The sequence below is a fragment of the Rhinoraja longicauda genome, chromosome 5 (assembly GCF_053455715.1).
Source record: "Rhinoraja longicauda isolate Sanriku21f chromosome 5, sRhiLon1.1, whole genome shotgun sequence".
In the NCBI taxonomy this organism is placed as follows: Eukaryota; Metazoa; Chordata; class Chondrichthyes; order Rajiformes; family Arhynchobatidae; genus Rhinoraja; species Rhinoraja longicauda.
Window position 1 is genome coordinate 4,333,474 of NC_135957.1, and position 20,742 is coordinate 4,354,215.

At 46.8% G+C, this 20,742-nt stretch overlaps 1 protein-coding gene across 2 annotated transcripts in view; it reads left to right on the plus strand.

Annotated features, from left to right (window-relative positions):
- Nucleotides 1–20,742, plus strand: part of mertka (c-mer proto-oncogene tyrosine kinase a) — a 148,878-nt gene that overhangs the window by 30,055 nt on the left and 98,081 nt on the right. For both annotated transcript variants that reach the window (XM_078398799.1, XM_078398800.1), the window contains exon 3: nt 13,614–13,714. In XM_078398799.1, coding sequence (XP_078254925.1) covers nt 13,614–13,714 — 101 coding nt within the window. The remainder of the gene's footprint in view (nt 1–13,613; nt 13,715–20,742) is intronic.

The following is a 20,742-nucleotide window of genomic DNA, read 5'->3' on the forward strand; positions in this document are numbered from 1 at the left end:
GTCCGCGCCGACCAGTGATCCCCGCACACTAACACTATCCTACACCCACTAGGGACAATTATTACATTTACCAAGCCAATTAACCTACAAACCTGTACGTCTTTGGAGTGTGGGAGGAAACTGAAGATCTCGGAGAAAACCCACGCAGGTCACGGGGAGAACGTACAAACTCCGTACAGACAGCACCCATAGTCGGGATGGAACCCGGGTCTCCGGCGCTGCATTCGCTGTAAGGCAGCAACTCTACCGCTGCGCCACCGTGACCGCCCATCCTCCTCTGGCAGCTCGTTGCGAGAGTAAACCCTTGTACAGGGGTTGTGTCTCCTTTATCCTTGTAAATAATGCACAGTGGAAGCATAGTTGGTGCCACAATTCAAATGGGTTTCATTTTTAAGAACCTTTCTAAGTTGAGTCAGGAAGTGCAGGAATGTTGCTTCTGGCTACAACCCAGTCCTTTTCTGGCTCCCTTCCTGTACAGGGGCTTTTCCACAGCAACGAGCTGTCAGAGGAGGTTGGTGAGGCCATAAGCCCACCTCTGTGTGTGGAAAAAGTTGCATCTCAGATTCCTATTAAATATTCCCCCTCTCGCCTTAAACCTGTGTCCTCTGTTCCCGACTCTCCTACTCTGGGTTAAAGATCCAGCGCATTCATCCATCCTATCTATTCCCCTCATGATAGACAATAGGTGCAGGAGGAGGCCTTTCGGCCCTTCGAGCCAGCACTGCCATTCAACGTGATCATGGCTGATCACCCACAATCAGTACCCCGTTCCTGCCTTCTCCCCATATCCCTTGACTCCGCTATCCTTAAGAGCTCAATCTAGCTCTCTCTTGAATGCATTCAGAGAATTGGCCTCCACTGCCTTCTGAGGCAGAGAGTTCCACAGATTTACAACTCTCTGAGTAAAAATGTTTTTCCTCATCTCCGTTCTAAATGGCCTACCCCTTATTCTTAAACTGTGCCCCTGGTTCTGGACCCCCTCCCCCACATTGGGAACATGTTTCCTGCCTTTAGCGTGTACAAACCTTTAATTTTGGCTGATCATCCACAATCAGTAACCCATGCCTGCCTTCTCCCCATATCCCTTGATTCCGCTCGCCCCTAGAGTTCTATCTAACTCTCTTTTAAATTTGTCCAGTGAATTGGCCTCCACTGCCCTCTGTGGCAGAGAATTCCACAAATTCACAACTCTCTGGGTGAAAAAGTTTTTTCTCACCTCAGTTTTAAATGGCCTCCCCTTTATTCTTAGATTGTGGCCCCTGGTTCTGGACTCCCCCAACATCGGGAACATGTTTCCTGCCTCTATCTTGTCCAATCCCTTAATAATCTTATATGTTTCAATAAGATCCCCTCTCATCCTTCTAAATTCCAGTGTATACAAGCCCAGTCGCTCCAATCTTTCCTCATACGACAGTCCCGCCATTCCGGGAATTAACCTTGTGAACCTACGCTGCACTCCCTCAATAGCAAGAATGTCCTTCCTCAAATTTGGAAACCAAAACTGCACACAGTACTCCAGGCGTGGTCTGTTGATGTTGTACACCTCTATAACACTGCCCCACAGCCTCCTGTGCACCAAGGAATAAAGTTCCAGCCTCCCCAACCTCTCCCTATCGCTCAGGCCCTCGAGTCCTGGCAACATCCTCCTAAATCTTTTCCGCACCCGTACCAGCTTAACGACTTCCTTCCTGCAGCAGTGTGACCAAAACTGAACACAGTACTCAGTCTGAAGAAGGGTCCTGTCCCAAAAAGTCACCCATCCATTTTCTCCAGAGATGCTGCCTGACCTGATGAGTTACTCCAGCACTTTATAGACAATAGGTGCAGGAGTAAGCCATTCGGCCCTTCGAGCCAGCACCGCCATTCAATGTGATCATGGCTGATCATTCTCAATCAGTACCCCGTTCCTGCCTTCTCCCCATACCCCCTGACTCCGCTATCCTTAAGAGCTCTATCTAGCTCTCTCTTGAATGCATTCAGAGAATTGGCCTCCACTGCCTTCTGAGGCAGAGAATTCCACAGATTCACAACTCTCTGACTGAAAAAGTTTTTCCTCATCTCAGTTCTAAATGGCCCACCCCTTATTCTTAAACTGTGGCCCCTTGTTCTGGACTCCCCCAACATTGGGAACATGTTTCCTGCCTCTAACATGTCCAACCCCTTAATAATCTTATACGTTTCGATAAGATCCCCTCTCATCCTTCTAAATTCCAGTGTATACAAACCTAGTCGCTCTAGTCTTTCAACATATGACAGTCCCGCCATTCCGGGAATTAACCTAGTAAACCTACGCTGCACGCCCTCAATAGCAAGAATATCCTTCCTCAAATTTGGAAACCAAAACTGCACACAGTACTCCAGGTGCGGTCTCACTAGGGCCCTGTACAACTGCAGAAGGACCTCTTTGCTCCTATACTCAACTCCTCTTGTTATGAATGCCAACATTCCATTGGCTTTCTTCACTGCCTGCTGTACCTGCATGCTTCCTTTCAGTGACTGATGCACTAAGACACCCAGATCACGTTGTACATCCCCTTTTCCTAACTTGACACCATTCAAATAATAATCTGCCTTCCTATTCTTACCACCAAAGTGGATAACCTCACACTTATCCACATTAAACTGCATCTGCCATGCATCCGCCCACTCACACAACCTGTCCAAGTCACCCTGCAACCTCATAGCATCTTCCTCACAGTTCACACTGCCACCTAGCTTTGTATCATCGGCAAATTTGCTAATGGTACTTTTAATCCCTTCATCCAAGTCATTGATGTATATTGTAAATAGCTGCGGTCCCAACACCGAGCCTTGCGGTACCCCACTAGTCACTGCCTGCCATTCTGAAAGGGACCCATTTATCCCCACTCTTTGCTTTCTGTCTGTCAACCAACTTTCTATCCATGTCAGTACCCTACCTCCAATACCATGTGCTCTAATTTTGCCCACCAATCTCCTATGTGGGACCTTGTCGAAGGCTTTCTGAAAGTCGAGGTACACCACATCCACCGGCTCTCCCCTGTTAATTTTCCTAGTTACATCCTCAAAAAATTCCAGTAGATTAGTCAAGCACGATTTCCCCTTCGTAAATCCATGCTGACTCGGAACGATCCTGTTACTGCGATCCAAATGCTCCGCAATTTCGTCTTTTATAATTGACTCCAGCATCTTCTCCACCACTGATGTCAGACTAACTGGTCTATAATTTCCCGTTTTCTCTCTCCCTCCTTTCTTGAAAAGTGGGATTACATTAGCTACCCTCCAATCCACAGGAACTGACCCGGAATCTATAGAACATTGGAAAATAATCACGAATGCGTCCACAATTTCTAGAGCCACCTCCTTAAGCACCCTGGGATGCAGACCATCAGGCCCTGGGGATTTATCAGCCTTGAGTCCCATCAGTCTACCCAAAACTTTTTCCTGCCTAATGTGGATTTCCTCCAGTTCCTCTGTCACCCTAGGATCTCTGGCCACTAGAACATCTGGGAGATTGTTTGTATCCTCCTCAGTGAAGACAGATCCAAAGTACCGGTTCAACTCTTCTGCCATTTCCTTGTTCCCCATAATAAATTCCCCTGCTTCTGTCTTCAAGGGACCCACATTTGCCTTGACTATTTTTTTCCTCTTCACATACCTAAAAAAACTTTTGCTATCCTCCTTTATATTATTGGCTAGTTTACCCTCGTACCTCATCTTTTCTCCCCGTATTGCCTTTTTAGTTATCTTCTGTTGCTCTTTAAAAGAGTCCCAATCCTCTGGCTTCCCACTCTTCTTTGCTATGTTATACTTCTTCCCTTTTATTTTTATGCTGTCCTTGACTTCCCTTGTCAGCCACGGGTGCCTCTTACTCCCCTTAGAATCTTTCCTCCTCTTTGGGATAAATTGATCCTGCAACTTCTGCATTATTCCCAGGAATACCTGCCATTGCTGTTCTACCGTCTTCCGTGCTAGGGCCTCCTTCCAGTCAATTTTGGCCAACTCCTGCCTCATGACTCTGTAATCCTCTTTGCTATACTGTAATACTGACACCTCCAATTTTCTCTTCTCCCTCTCCATTTGTAGAGTAAAACTTATCATATTGTGGTCACTGCCTCCTAATGGCTCATTTGCCTCGAGTCCCCTTATCAGGTCAGGTTCATTACATAACACTAAATCCAGAATTGCCTTTTCCCTGGTAGGCTCCAGTACAAGCTGTTCTAAGAATCCATCTCGGAGGCACTCCACAAACTCTCTTTCCTGGGGTCCATTACCAACCTGATTTTCCCAGTCTACCTGCATGTTGAAATCTCCCATGACCACCGTAGCATTACATTTGTGACATGCCAATTTTAGCTCTTGATTCAACTTGCACCCTATGTCGAGGCTACTGTTTGGGGGCCTGTAGATGACTCCCATTAGGGTCTTTTTACCCATACAATTCCTCATCTCTATCCATACTGATTCTACATCTCCTGATTCTATGTCACTCCTTGCAAGGGAGTGAATATCATTCCTTACCAACAGAGCTACCCCGCCCCCTCTCCCCACCTGCCTGTTTTTTCTGTACGTTATGTACCCCTGAATATTCAGCTCCCAGCCCTGGTCCTCTTGTAGCCATGTCTCAGTGATTCCCACAACATCATACTTGCCAATGTCTAACTGAGCCTCAAGCTCATCCACTTTATTTCTTATACTTCGCGCATTTAAATACAACACTTTAACTTCGGTATTAACCTCCCCTCTCACACCGGTCACAATTGGCCCTGACCTTACACTCATATCCCTTCTAGAACTTCCCTTCCCATTCATACGAGAGTCCTTTACAGTTTCTCCTGTATTCGCTTCCCCTTTAACTCCATCTCCATATTCCCAATTTGTCAACCCCTCCCCCCCACTACTTAGTTTAAAGCCACGCTCGTAGCACTAGCAAACCTGCCTGCCAGAATGTTGGTCGCCCTGCAGACTTTGTGTCTATCTTCAGTATGAACCAGCATCTGCAGTTCCTTTTGTACACTGCAGTGCCTGAGATTTAAGAGAGTCAGGGGGTGGAATTTAGTGGAGTGGCTATTACTGGGGAGAAGGTGCTTGGGAAGCTGAAAGGGCTGAAGGTGGATAAGTCACCTGGGCCGGATGGACTGCACCCTAGGGTTCTGAAAGAGGTGGCTTTAGAGATTGTGGAGGCATTGACAGTGATATTTCAAGAATTACTAGTCAGGAGTGGTCCTAGATGATTGGAAAATTGTCAATATTACCCCACTGCACAAGAAGGGAGGAAAGCAGAGTAGTGGGAATTACAGGCCAGTCTGACTTCAGTGGTTGGTAAGATTTTAGAGTCCATTATAAAGGATGAGGTTACGGAGTACTTAGATGTTCACGATAAAATCGGCTGAAGTTAGCATGGCTTTATGAAAGGGAGGTCTTGCTTGACAAATTTTCTGGAATTCTTTGAATAAGTAAAGAGCAGATGTTGTTTACTTAGATTTTCAGAAAGCCTTTGATAAGGTGCCACACGTGAGGCTGCTAAGGAAGATGAGAGCCCATGGTGTCAAAGGGCAGATACTGGCGTGGATAGCAGGTTGGCTGGGTGGCAGAAGGCAAAGAGTGGCAATAAAGGGGCTTATTCTGCTTGTCTGCCAGTGACTAGCGGAGTTCCGCAGGGCTCGGTGCTGGGGCCGCTACTCTTCACGTTGTATATTAATGATTTGGACGAGGGGATTGAAGGCTTTGTGGCCAAGTTTGCAGATGATACAAAAATAGGTGGCGGGGCAGGTAGTGTAGAGAAAGCAGGGACTCTGCAGAAGGACTTGGACAGGTTGGGAGAGTGGGCAGAAAAGTGGCAGATGGGATATAGTGCAGCAAAGTGTGGAGACGTGCATTTTGGTAGAAGGAATAAAGGCAGAGACTATTTTCTAAATGGGGAGAGAATCCAGAAATCGGAGATGCAAATGGACTTGGGAATGCTGGTGTAGGATTCCCACAAAGTTAATCTGCAAGTGGAATCGGTAGTAATGAAGGCAAATGCAATGCTAGCATTTATTTCAAGAGGGCTTGTTTATAAAAACAGGGATGTAATGCTATGGCTCTATAAGGCGCTGGTCAGGCCACATTTGGAATATTGTGAGCAATTTTGGGCCCCATATCTGAGGAAGGATGTGCTGGCTCTGGAGAGGGTCCAGAGGAGGTTTACAAGAATGATCCCAGGAATGAGTGGGTTAACATATGATGAGCGTTTGTCGGCACTGGGCCTGTGCTCGCTGGAGTTTAGAAGAAACTTACCAAATAGTGATAGAGTGGATGTGGAGAGGATGTTTCCACTAGTGGGAGAGTCTAGAACTGGAGGTCACAGCCTCAGAATAAAAGGATGTACCTTTAAGAAGGAGATGAGGAGAAATTTCATTGGTCAGAGGGTGGTGAATCTGTGGAATTCTTTACCACAGAAGGCTGTGGAGGCCAAGTCAATGGATATTTATAAGGCAGAGATAGATAGATTCTTGATTAGTGCGGGTGTCAGAGGTTATGGGGAGAAGGCAGGAGAATGGGGTTAGGAGGGAGAGATAGATCAGCCATGATTGAATGGTGGAGTAGACTTGATGGGTCGAATGGCCTAAATCTGCTCCTTTTGCTTATGACCTACTCTGAATGGAGAGGAAATATTCTCGGTTAGTGGAAGAGTTTGAGCATCTCTGCATTGTGCAAGATTCTTTAGTTTAGTTTAGAGATCCAGAGCGGAAACAGGCCCTTCGGCCCACTGGGTCCGCGCCGACCAGCGATCCCCTCACATTAACTCTATCCCACACCCACTAGGGACAATTTTTACATTTATCAAACCAATTAACCATCCCTGGGATGGCGGGACTGTCATATGAGGAAAGATTGAAAAGACTAGGCTTGTATTCACTGGAGTTTAGAAGGATGAGAGGGGATCTTATAGAGACGTATAAAATTATAAAAGAACAGGACAAGCTAGATGCAGGAAAAATGTTCCCAATGTTGGGGGAGTCCAGAACCAGGGGCCACAGTTTACGAATAAAGGGGAGGCCATTTAAAACTGAGATGAGAAGAAACTTTTTCACCCAGAGAGTTGTGAATTTGTGGAATTCTCTGCCACAGAGGGCAGTGGAGGCCAAATCACTGGATGGATTTAAAAGAGAGTTAGATAGAGCTCTAGGGGCTAGTGGAATCAGGGGATATGGGGAGAAGGCAGGCACGGGTTACTGATTGTGGATGATCAGCCATGATCACAATGAATGGCGGTGCTGGATCGAAGGGCTGAATGGCCTCCTCCTGCACCTATTCTCTTTGTTTCTATGTTTCCTAGCTGATTACAGGAAGGAGTGCAGCCTGAGCTTTGTGGGGGAAGGGGTGTGTGTTTTATTCTGAAAAGTCCAATGAAACCATGGTAATTGGCTTGGTTGCCCTGTGTGTCTGTCAGCATGGAGTTATTATGGGAACCTTGGTGAAATTGGGCGGTGCTGTGCAGTGTCCTGGGCTGCTTTACTGGGCATTAGGAACAGGAATAGAAACATAGAGACATAGACAATAGGTGCAGGAGGAGGCCATTTGGCCTTTCCCCCATATCTCTTGATTCCACTAGCCCCTAGAGCTCTATCTAACCCTCTTTTAAATCCATCCAGTGAATTGCCCTCCACTGCCTTCTGTGGCAGAGAATTCCACAAATTCACAACTCTCTGGGTGAAAACGTTTTTTCTCATCTCAGTTTTAAATGGCCTCCCCTTTATTCTTAGACTGTGGCCCCTCTTTCTGGACTCCCCCAACATTGGGAACATTTTTCCTGCATCTAGCATGTCCAGTCCTTTTATAATTTTATATGTCTCTATAAGATCCCCTCTCATCCTTCTAAACTCCAGTGAATACAAACAAGCCCAGTCTTTCCAATATTTCCTCATAGCAATTATAGACCTATTAGTTTGACGTCTGTGGTGGGAAAATTAATGGAAAAGATACTTAGGGACAATATATATAATTATTTGGATAATCAAGGCCTGATTAGAAACAGTCAACATGGATTTGTGCCTGGAAGGTCATGTTTGACTAATCTTCTTGAATTTTTTGAAGAGGTTACCAGGGAAATTGATAAGGGCAAGGCTGTGGATGTTGTCTATATGGACTTCAGTAAGGCATTTGACAAGGTTCCACATGGAAGGTTGATTAAGAAGGTTAATTCGTTAGGTATTAATAGTGAGTTTGCAAGATGGATTCAACAATGGCTGAATGGGAGATACCAGAGGGTAACAGTTGACAATTGTATGTCAGGTTGGAGGCCAGTGTCTAGTGGAGTACCCCAAGGATCTGTGTTGGGTCCACTGTTGTTTGTCATTTACATTAATGATCTGGATGATGGTGTGGCAAATTGGATTAGTAAATATGCAGATGATACTAAGATAGGTGGAGTAGTTGATAGTGAGGTAGATTTTCAAAGTCTACAGAGAGACTTGGGCCTTTTGGAAGGGTGGGCTGAAAGATGGCAGATGGAGTTTAATGCTGATAAGTGTGAGGTGCTGCATTTTGGTAGGACAAATCAAAATAGGACGTACAGGGTAAATGGTAGGGAATTGAGGAATGCAGTGGAACAGAGGGATCTGGGAATAACTGTGCATTGTTCCCTGAAGGTGGAATCTCATGTGGATAGGGTGGTGAAGAAGGCGTTTGGTATGCTTGCCTTTATAAATCAGAGCATCGAGTATAGAAGTTGGGATGTAATGTTAAAATTGTACAGGGCATTGGTGAGGCCGAATCTGGAGTATGGTGTGCAGTTCTGGTCGCCAAATTATAGGAAGGATGTCGACAAAATGGAGAGGGTACAGAGGAGATTTACTAGAATGTTGCCTGGGTTTCAGCACTTAGGCTACAGAGAGAGGTTGAACAGGTTGGGTCTTTATTCTTTGGAGCGTAGAAGGTTGAGGGGGGACTTGATAGAGGTTTTTAAAATTTTGAGAGGGACGGACAGAGTTGACGTGGGTAGGCTTTTCCCTTTGAGAGTGGGGAAGATTCCAACAAGGGGACATAGCTTCAGAATTGAGGGACAAAGGTTTAGGGGTAACATGAGGGGGAACTTCTTTACTCAGAGGGTGGTGGCTGTATGGAATGGGCTTCCGGTGGAAGTGGTGGAGGCTGGCTCGATTTTATTATTTAAGAGTAAATTGGATAGGTATATGGATAAGAGGGGATTAGAGGGTTATGGTCTGAGTGCAGGTAGAGGAGACTAGGTCAGGGAGAATGGTCGGCGTGGACTGGTAGGGCCGGACAGGCCTGTTTCCATGCTGTAGTTGTTATATGTTATATGTTATATATGTTATATGTTATATCGCCATCCCGGGGATTAACCTGGTGAACCTACGCTGCACTGCCTCAATAGCGAGGATGTCCTTCCTCAAATTAGGAGACCAAAACTGCACATAATCCTCCAGGTGCGGTCTCACTAGGGCCCTGTACAACTGCAGAAGGACCTCTACTCCTATACTCAAGTCCTCTCATTATGAAGGCCAACATGCCATTAGCTTTCTTCACTGCCTGCTGTACCTGCATGTTTAACTTGCAGCAGAAGGAACAGCAGATACTCTGAAAATGGCACCAAAACTTGGCGACTCTTACATTTGGACTCAGTGGGCTGTTTCTGTACATTCTGTACTTGCCTGGGATTGTATTTATTTGTGGTCATAATTTACTGAACCGTATAAAAAAGAATGTCACTGTACCTTGCTAGGTGTGATAATAGAGAACTATTGAATTGTTGAGACCACACAATGCTCTGTAGGCGGCACGGTGGCGCAGCAGTAGAGTTGCTGCCTCACAGCGCCAGAGACCCGGGTTCCATCCTGACTACGGGCGCTGTCTGTACGGAGATTGTACGTTCTCCCTGTGACCTGCGTAGGTTTTCTCCGGGTGCTCCGGTTTCCTGCCACACTCCAAAGGCGTAGAGGTTTGTAGGTTAATTGGCCTCTGCAAAGTTTGTAAATTGTCCCTAGTGTGTGGGATAGTGTTAGTGTGCGGGATCGCTGGTCGGCCCGGACTAGGCTGCTCACAGGGCCTGCTTCCGCCCTGTATCGTTTCTAGGTTAACTGGCTTGTGTAAATGTTCCCTGGAGGGTATGATAGGACTGCAGTCGTGTTTGTTTGTTAGCACGGACATGTGGGCCAGAGGTCCTGTTTCCACGCTGTACGTCTAAACTAAACACAACGTGCTGAAGTACAGTAACTCTGAGAGTCAGGCAGCATCTGTGGAGAATGTGGATAGGCAAGGTTTCAGGTCGGGATACTTCTTCGGACTGATTGTAGAGGTGGGGGGTGGGTCAAAGCCGTGGAGGTGAAGGTTGTTTACAGGTGGGGCGGGAGTCTGTTGGCCAGAGGGCTGGACATGTAACGGAGGCATAGTGGAGGCTATTTTGGTGACACAATGAAAATGGGTGAAGCTTTTTCACTTTAAAAACCTTTTATGATTCAGGTCAGGAAGTGAAGGAATGTCGCTCCTGGCTGCAATCCAGCCCTTTTCCGGCTGCTTTCCTGTACTCTGTGATGGACACAAAATGCTGGAGTAACTCAGCGGGGCAGGCCGCATCTATGGAGGGAAGCAATGGGTGATGTTCTGAGACCTATATGACAACTGAGACAACCCCAAATTAGATCAATCTTTTAGATCGGCAGGCAGTGCAGGCATTAATGATTCCAGCGCCTCGATTTCCTGCACTCATTCGATGTTTTAAATAAAGATTTCTCAAAAGTTTAACAATACAATACAATATATCTTTATTGTCATTGTACAGGGGTACAACGAGATTGGGAATGCACTTCCCATACGATGCAATAAATCAATTAGCTAATCAGTATTAATTTAAACCACCCAATGAAACAAATTAGAACAGTTTTAAAACAGAATAAAGTGCAAGTAGATCTGTGCCGGTTTTCGAGGAGAGAATCGAAAGTTGCAAGAGAAAGACATCTATCTACTAAAACTCTTGTTTGTTTGTTTGTTTGTTTGTGAACTACAGCCAAAACGGTACACGATAGCGCGACAATTTTAGGCCCACCTTACTCACCGTCGTCCTTTTGGTGCTAATGGAAGAAGTTTCATTGAAATCGGTGTTATATTTTTTAAGTTATTCACATTTTCAAGTTTAAATCTATCTCCTAGGGAGGGAGGGGGAAGGGAGGGGGAAGGGAGGGAAGAAAAGGGGGGTTGAGGGGGATGGAGGGGGGGAGGGAGAGGGGAGGGTATGGGAGGGGAGGGGAGGGGAGCGGAGGGGGGGAGGGGGAGGAGGAGGAGGAGGAGGAAGAGAGGGTGCTGCACCATTGCAGGAGAGGTTTGGGCCTAACGGGTCCTCTTGGTCTAGTTTGGTGTTAAAGAGCCTGATTCTATGCAGTTCTCTGACCCTATAACATTACTAAGGCATAGGAATTCTGATATTCAATTAAATAATCGATGAAATGTCTCCTGTTTAAAATCTGTAGTCATGAGCAGAGTGTATTATAGTTAAAAAAAATCTCTGCAGTGAAGATGTTTTTTAAGATGTGAAGGGTAATGATGTCAGGATTTTAGTTTAGTTTAGGGATACAGCACGGAAACAGGCCCTTCGGCCCACTGGGTTTGTGCCGACCAGCGATCCCCGCACATTGACACTACCCGACACACTAGGGATTTTTTTCCATTTACCAAGCCAATTTAGCAACCGGTACGCTTTGGAGTGTGGGAGGAAGCCGAAGATCTCGGAGAAAACCCACGCAGGTCACGGGGAGAACGTACAAACTCCGTACAGACAGCACCCGTAGTCGGGATGGAACCCGGGTCTCCGGCGCTGTAAGGCAGCAACTCTACCGCTGCGCCACCGTGCTGATTTGGAAAATTCTTGACAAAGGGTGGAGATGAAGGGGGTTTCACCAGCTGCAACGTATCACCAAGGGGACCCTTGGTGCACCAGAGACCCTGCTTCGTTCCTGACTATGGGTGATGTCTGTAGGGGCAACACTGGCGCAGCGGTAGAGTTGCTGCCTCACAGCTCCAGGGACCCGGGTTTGATCCTGACCACGGGTGTTGTTTGTACGTTCTCCCTGTGACATGCAAGGGTTTTCTCCGGGTGCTCCGGTTTCCTCCCACACTCCAAAGACGAACAGGTTTGCAGGTAAATTGGCTTCTGTTAATTGTAAATTGTCCGTGGTGTGTGGAATTACTTTAGTCCTTGGAGATACAGCATGGAAACATCCCCTTCAGCCCACTGAGTCAGTGCCGACCAGCGAGCAAACCATAGATCACAATCAATGTCAATTGTTCATCGACACAGAGTGCTGGAGTAACTCAGCGGGTCAGGCAGCATCTCTGGAGAACATGGATGGGTGACGTTTCACAGAGTGCTGGAGTAACTCAGCGGGTCAGGCAGCATCTCTGGAGAACATGGATGGGTGACGTTTCACAGAGTGCTGGAGTAACTCAGCGGGTCAGGCAGCATCTCTGGAGAACATGGATGGGTGACGTTTCACAGAGTGCTGGAGTAACTCAGCGGGTCAGGCAGCATCTATGGAGGCAAAGGGCCGCTCGACGTCTTAGGTCTCTCGCAGTTCGTTCCAAATTCTCCCAGCAGTTCCCTTTTTTCTTTTTTACTCACGAATTTAGTTGTTATGAATATTTGTCAGTGGACACACCAAGACATGGAAGGTATCACAAAATGCTGGAGTAACTCAGCGGGTCAGGCAGCATCTCTGGAGAGAAGGAATGGGTGACATTTCGGGTTGAGACCTTTCTTTAGTCTGAAGAAGGGACTCGACCTGAAACATCACCCATTCCTTCTCTCCTGAGATGCTGCCTGACCTGCTGAGTTACTCCAGCTTTTTGTGATACCTTCGATTTGTACCAGCATCTTCAGTTATTTTCCTCCAAGACATGGAAGGTCATGTTTCGGGTCAAGACCCTTCCTCAGAGTGAATAATTCTTTGTGACTTGCATCATAGAAACATAGAAAATAGGTGCAGGAGGAGGCCATTTGGCCCTTCGAGCCAGCACCGCTATTCAATATGTTCATGGCTGATCATCCACAATCAGTAACCCGTGCCTGCCTTTTCCCCATATCCCTTGATTCCACTCACCCCTAGAGCTCTATCTAACTCTCTTTTAAATTCATCCAGTGAATTGGCCTCCACTGCCCTCTGTGGCAGAGAATTCCACAAATTCGCAACTCTCTGGGTGAAAAGGTTTTTCACATCTCTGTTTGAAGTGGCCTCCCCCTTATTCTAAGACTGTGGCCCCTGGTTCTGGACTCCCCCAACATTGGGAACATTTTTCCTGCATCTAGCTTGTCCAGTCCTTTTATAATTTTCTACGTTTCTTTCAGATCCCCTCTCTTCCTTCTAAACTCCAGTGAATACAAACCCAGACTTTCCAATCTTTCCTCATATGACAGTCGCTCCATCCCAGGGATTAACCTCGTGAACCTACGCTGTACTGCCTCAATAGCAAGGACGTCCTTTCTCAAATTAGGAATTATATCCTTGTATAAGGATGTATCAGGATTTGTCCCTCCCCATCCGCCTTTGTGAAATATTTCTTACATCAGTGGAAGCAGTTGGGATAAGAATCATTTTTTGTTTTAAAATTAATGTTAGTGTTCCCCATTTTTGTTTCCCCAGAATCAATAATGTCGTCCATTCTGATGCAGGTGCCTTTCACTGTTCGATACAAATCGCCGGGGTTTCGATTGAATCAGAGAAGATAATTCTTGAAATAGAAGGTATGTTTTATGACTTTACGTGTTCTTAAGTGATAGGAGCAGAATTAGGCCATTCGGCCCATCAAGTCTACTCCGCCATTCAATCATGGCTGAATTATCTCTCCCTCCTAACCCCATTCTGCTGCCTTCTCATAACCCCTGACACCCGTAATAATCAAGTATCTGTTCATCTCTGCCTTAAAAATACCCATTGACGGCCTCCACAACCGTCTGTGGCAATGTTGGAGCTGGCGGGTGCAATGTTCTCTGTGGATAAGGAGGTGGAAGGGAAAAATGAAGGAAATTGCTTGTTGTAAATTTTGAGTCATAGATCTGTTTCACTTCTTCCTTTTTCTCACGGGTTTTGTTATTTAAGTAAATAAAACTCAGCATCACGAGTTGGCAGAGGCAGAATGGTGAAACAGGGGATGGGGTGGGGTGGGGGGGGGTGGGGTGGGGTGGGGTGGGGTGGGGGGGGGTGGGGTGGGGGGGGGAGGGGGTAGCTAGAAGACACGGGGACCATTCGTAATCCAAGGATCACAGAGCAGAGAAAAGCACTAATAAGCCAATCGTGTCTGTGGTGATTCTTCATAGGTTCATACATTATAGGAGCAGAGTTAGCCCATTTGGCCCATTGTCTACTCTGCCATTCAATCATGGCTGATCTATCCCTCCCTCTCAACCCCATTCACCTGCCTTCTCCCCAGAACCCCTGACACCCGTACTAATCAGGAATCTATCTATCTCTGCCTTAAAGCTACCCATTGACCTTCTGTGACTCTCCGGAAAGGTCTTCTAATTTGTTTTAATCCCTTTCCATTGACATATTTAGTTTGTTTAATTAGATATACAAAATCATGAGAGGAATAGATCGGGTAGATGCATAGAGTCTCTTGCCCAGAGTAGGAGAATCGAGGACCAGAGGACATAGGTTCAAGGTGAAGGGGAAAAGATTTAATAGGAATCCGAAGGGTAACCTTTCCACACAGAGGGTGGTGGGTGTATGGAACAAGCTGCCAGAGGAGGTAGTTGAGGCTGGGACTATCCCATCGTTTAAGAAATAGTTGGACAGGTACATGGATAGGACAGGTTTTGTGGGATATGGACCAAACTCAGGCAAGTGGGACTAGTGTAGCTGGGACATTGTTGGCCTGTGTGGGCAAGTTGGGCCAAAGGGCCTGTTTCCACACTGTATCACTCTGTGACTCTATGAAGGGCCTGTTTCCACACTGTATCACTCTGTGACTCTATGAAGGGCCTGTTTCCACACTGTCACTCTATCATAGCCTTGAAATGTTATTTAAAAGCAGAAACTTGCTAATGCTGTTTTCTCTCTTGTCGTTCAATGGTCCTGCAGTCAATACCTTTGGTTAGAGCCATAGAGTTGTGTAGCAGAGAGTGCAGCCCTTGGGCCCAGCATGTCCGTGCCGACCTTTTTGTTCATCCACGTCTATTTGCTGATTTTGGGCTGAATCCGTCTGTGCCTTGCCGTTTCAAGTGCCTACCTAAATATCTCCTAGTCAACTTGAGTTGTCATATGTACAAATACAGTGCAGTACAGGTATAATAAAAAATATGCAGGAAGGAACTGTAAATGCTGGTTTGCACTGACGATAGACACAAAATGCTGGAATGACTCAGCGGGACAGGCACCATCTCTGGAGAGAAGGAATGGGCGACGTTTAGGATCTGAAGAAGGTCCTCGACCTCACCATTCATTCTCTCCAGAGATGCTGCCTGACCCGCTGAGTCGCTCCAGCATTTTGTATCTATCTACAAAGAAAAATCTTGCTGTCCGCAAAATCACATTTACTCACACATTTACACACACAAACACATTTTGTTACACACACAAACAAACAAACACACACAAACAAATTTTGCATATGTTGCACAGTCGCATAAATTGCACATTATGTTTAGTTTAGTTTAGAGATACAGCGCAGAAACAGGCCCTTCGGCCCACCGGGTCCGCGCCGACCAGCGATCCCCGCACACTAACACTATCCTACACCCACTAGGGACAGTTTTTACATTTGCCCAGCCAATTAACCTACAAACCTGCACGTCTTTGGAGTGTGTGAGGAAACCGAAGATCTTGGAGAAAACCCACACAGGTCACGGGGAGAACGTACAAACTGCGTACAGACGCCGCCCGTAGTCGGGATGGAACCCGGGTCTCCAACGCTGCATTCGCTGTAAGGCAGCAACTCTACCGCTGCGCCACCGTGTGTTACACATGCAATATGTTACACAATATCCAAGTTTGCACAAAATTTGAGATGAATATGCTGGGAATGGAAGGATCTGGATCATGTGTGGGAAGGTGAGGTTAGTTTATCTTGGCATCTTGTTTGGCACAGACATGGTGAAGGGTGTTCTCCTGGACTACTTTGTTCGATGTTCTCTGAAAGAACACTGTGTGCAAAACAAAAAAGACATTTGGTGCAACACATAATTGGGAAAATAAAACAAGTCCATGAGGTGGGCTGGTGGGTCTTGACCCGAAACGGCACCCATTCATAAGGTCAAAAGGAATAGGAGTGGAATTAGGCCATTCGGCCCATCAAGTCTACTCCGCCATTCAATCATTGCTGATCTATCTCTCCCTCCTAACCCCATTCTCCCGCCTTCTCCTCATAACCTCTGACACCCGCACTAATCAAGAATCTATCTATCTTTGCCTTTAAAAATATCCACTGACTTGGTCTCCACAGCCTTCTGTGGCAATGAATTCCACAGATTCACCACCCTCTGAAGAAATTTCTCCTCATCTCCTTCCTAAACGAACGTCCTTTAATTCTGAAGCTGTGTCCTCCAGTCCTAGACTCTCCCACTAGTGGAAACATCCTCTCCACATCCACTCTATCCAGGCCTTTCACCATTTTGTATGTTTTAATAAGGCCCCCCCTCATTCTAAACTCCAGCGAGTACAGGCCCAGTGCCGACAAACGCTCATCATATGTTAACCCACTCATTCCTGGGATCATTGTTGTAAACCTCCTCTGGACCCTCTCCAGAGCCAGCACATCCTTCCTTAGATATGGGGCCCACAATTGCTCACAATTCCTTCTCTCCAGATACTGCCTGTCCCGTAGCGTTACTCCAGCATTTTGTGTCTATTTTAGGTGGACTGGAATATTCAGTTGTCGAGGGAAGATTAGGGTTGTGCAGGTCAGGTCAAGAAACTGATAGGTGCAGGATAGTAGCTGATCCTGAACCTGGTGGTGTTGGACTTTGGGCTAGGGGAGTCTAGGGGTGCCAACTATCTCACTCCCAAATACGGGACAAGGTGACGTCACCGCCTCGTGCCCCACGTGAGCTCACCCAGCCATCGGCCACGTACTCGTGCTCCACCAATGCCGGTCGACCGGGCCGGGAGGCGGGTTGCTCTGCAACATTCGTTAGGCAAACGCATTCGGCTCCCCGAACATACTCCATTAGCCTACACTATCTGGGCCTACAGCCCCCCCCCCCCCCCCCCCGGGCCTACAGCGCCCCCCCACCCCCGGGCCTACAGCGCCCGACCCCCCCCCCCCCCCCCGGGCCTGCAGCGCCCCCCCGGGCCTACAGCGTTCGGGCAAACAGCGCTGTCCGGGTCTAATACGGGACAAGGGCGGTCCCGTACGGAACAAACCAATTTAGCCCAAAATACGAGATGTCCCGGCTAATACGGGACAGTTGGCAGCCCGAGCTGAGTCCATCACTCTCTGCAGCCTCATGTTCCTGTGCATTGGTTTTGCAGTACTAAGCCATGATGCAATCAGTCAGGATACTTACTGTCTGCGGTATTTAAATTCAAACAGCGTGGAAACAGGCCCTGCGACTCAACTTTGCCCACACCGACCTACACGTCCCATCTACACTAGTCCCTCCAGCCTGCGTTTGGCCCATATCCCTCCAAACCTGTTCTATCCATGTACCTGTCTAATTGTTTCTGAAACATTGTGACAGTTCCTGCCGCAACGACCTCCTCTGGCAGCTCGTTCCATACACCCACCACCCTCTGTGTGAAAAAGTTACCCCTCAGATTCCTATTAAATCTTTTCCCCTTCACCTTAAACCAATGTCCTCTGGTCCTCGATTCACCTACTCTAGGCAAGAGACTCTGTGCATCTACCCAATCTAATCCTCTCATGATTTTTTATACCTCTATAAGATATAATCTCCTGGAGGATATAATTTCCTCCACATCCTCCTGCGCTCCAAGGAAGAGTATCCCAGCCTCTCCCTATAGCTCAGACCCTCAAGTCCTCGCAACATCCTGTAAATCTCTGTACCCTTTCCAGCTTGACAATATCTTTCCTATAACATGGTGCCCAGAACTGAACACAATATTCTAAATGTGCTCTCACCAGCGTCTTATACAACTGCAACATGACCTCCCAACTTCTATAATCAATACTCTGACTGATGAAGGCCAATGTGGAGGTTTGTGATTCAGAGACATGCCCAATCTCTTTAAACTTCTAAGTAGAGGCACAGATGAGCTTCCTTCATGATCATGGCTTTGTTCTGAGCTGAGGACGGGACATCTGAGATGTTCAAAGGTAGACACAGAGTGCTGGAGTAACTCCGCGGGTCAGGCAGCATCTCTGGAGAACGTGGATGGGTGACGTTTCAGGTCAGGAAACTTCTTCAGACCATCTAAGATGAGATGTTAATGCACAAGAATTTAAAGCTGTCAGCTCTCACCACTTTTGTCCCATCAATAAAAAAGCAGTGTGGTCTCCTGGTTTCCTTTTACTGAAGTTCTTTGGTCTTATTGATGTTGATCAAGAGGTGGTCGTGGCCAGGAGGCGCCGTACGATGGCAGCCGCGCCAACAGTCTGTCTCGTCCTTTTGTTGTTTTTAGTCTGTTGTTAAATGTATGTTTTAGCGTATCGTTAGTTTTGTATTACGGGGGGGAGGGGGGGGAATTTTTAAATCTCTTTCCTCGATGGAGTTGCGACTGTTCCCTGTCGTATCTCCGTCCGCACTGCGGCCTAACATCGTGGAGCTGGCGGCCCCTTTGATGGGGATCAACTTCGAGAGCTCCAACCGTGGGAGCCTGCGGACTTGACATCGTGGAGCTCGCGGTCCCTTGGTTAGGGACCGACATCGGGAGCTCCAATCCGCAGGAGCTTCAATCGCTCCAATCGCGAGAACTGCGATCGCCCCGACTGCGGGTGGCTCGACTACCCCGATCGCGGAAGACAAGGGGGAAAGAAGATATCACGTTATTGTCTTCCATCACAGAGCGCTGTGGTATATGTTTATGTTCATTTTTATGTAGTTGTGTGTCTTGTTGCTCTTCTGGTCTGACTATCTGGCAAATCAAAATCCTCGTATGCTTTTACATACTTGGCTAATACATTAATTACAATACTACACAATCTAATGATTCATCTTTCTCCTGCACACTGACTCTGCAACATAGTTATCATGTCTGATTTTATCATGTTTGGCACAGATTCCAGATAACTAACTAACCTTCAAATCTGCAAAACCACTTCCTCATCATTTCATCAGCATATTTGTTTTATACTTTAGACTTCAGGGATATGGCGTGGAATCAGGTCCTTCGGCCCGCCAAGTCTACACTGACTGGCGTTCACTCCGTTCACTAGCACTTTATCCTTTAGACTTTGGAGATACAGTGCGGAAGCAGCCCCTTCGGCCCACCCTGTCCATGCCGACCAACGATAGCGCTATCCTTCACACTATGGATAATTTTTCCAAAGCCAATTAACCTACAAATCTCTATGCCTTTGGAGTGTGGGAGAAAACCTGAGATCCCGGAGAAAACCCACGCGATCACAGAGAGAACGTACAAACTCCGTACTCCGTAGGGCGGCACGGTGGCGCAGCGGTAGAGTTGCTGCCTTACAGCGAATGCAGCGCCGGAGACTCAGGTTCGATCCTGACTACGGGCGCCGTCTGTACAGAGTTTGTACGTTCTCCCCGTGACCTGCTTGGGTTTTCTCCAAGATCTTCGGTTTCCTCCCACACTCCAAAGACGTGCAGGTTTGTAGGTTAATTGACTGGGTAAATGTAAAAATTGTCCCTAGTGTGTGTAGGATAGTGTTAATGTGCGGGGATCGCTGGGCGGCGCGGACCCGGTGGGCCGAAGGGCCTGTTTCCGCACTGTATCTCTAAAATCTAAATCTAAAAAAAATCTAAAATCAAACAGCACCCGTTGTCAGGATCGAACCCTAGTTTCTGGCGCTGTGAGGCAGCAACTCTACCGCTGCACCCGTGTGTCCAGGAAAAGTCATGCAATAATTTAACCCTGCACTGAACGATGCCCAAACATTTCCTTGCATGGACTCTCTTGACGTGGATGAGATTAGCACGTTGGCATAAATTCTCTGAAGAAGTCAATAGTCTGCACGCCAATGGTGGAGGAGCACAGACCTGACCAGTAAAATCACAGGTACATGATGAATATTAATAATTCAGCTGGTATTTAGTTCAGTTTATTGTCACGTGTACCGAGGTGCAGTGAAAAGCTTTTGTTGGGTGCTAACCAGTCAGCGGAAAGACAATACATGATTACAATCGAGCCGTCCACAGTGTACAGATACACGATAAAGGGAAGTATAAGAAAATAACTGCAGATGCTGGTACAAATCGAAGGTATTTATTCACAAAATGCTGGAGTAACTCAGCAGGTCAGGCAGCATCTCAGGAGAGAAGGAATGGGTGACGTTTCGGGTCGAGACTCTTCTTCAGTCTGAAGAAGGGTCTCGACCCGAAACGTCACCCATTCCTTCTCTCCTGAGATGCTGCCTGACCTGCTGAGTTACTCCAGCATTTTGTGAATAAATACCCAAGATAAAGGGAATATTTTTTAATGGTAAAGTCGGATTAAAGATAGTCTGATTTTATTTTAAAGCTGCAACTTTCATTATAACAGCCCACAAGTTAGTGGATTGATTTATTGAATTTAGTGCAAAAGGACAATCTTCAGGAAGAACTCAGCTGGGCTTTATTACAAAGCCAAATTCTTCCTATATTTAACTGTCTTATTAACTAGCCGTGCTGCCCAGTATTGCTGAATGTCCCTG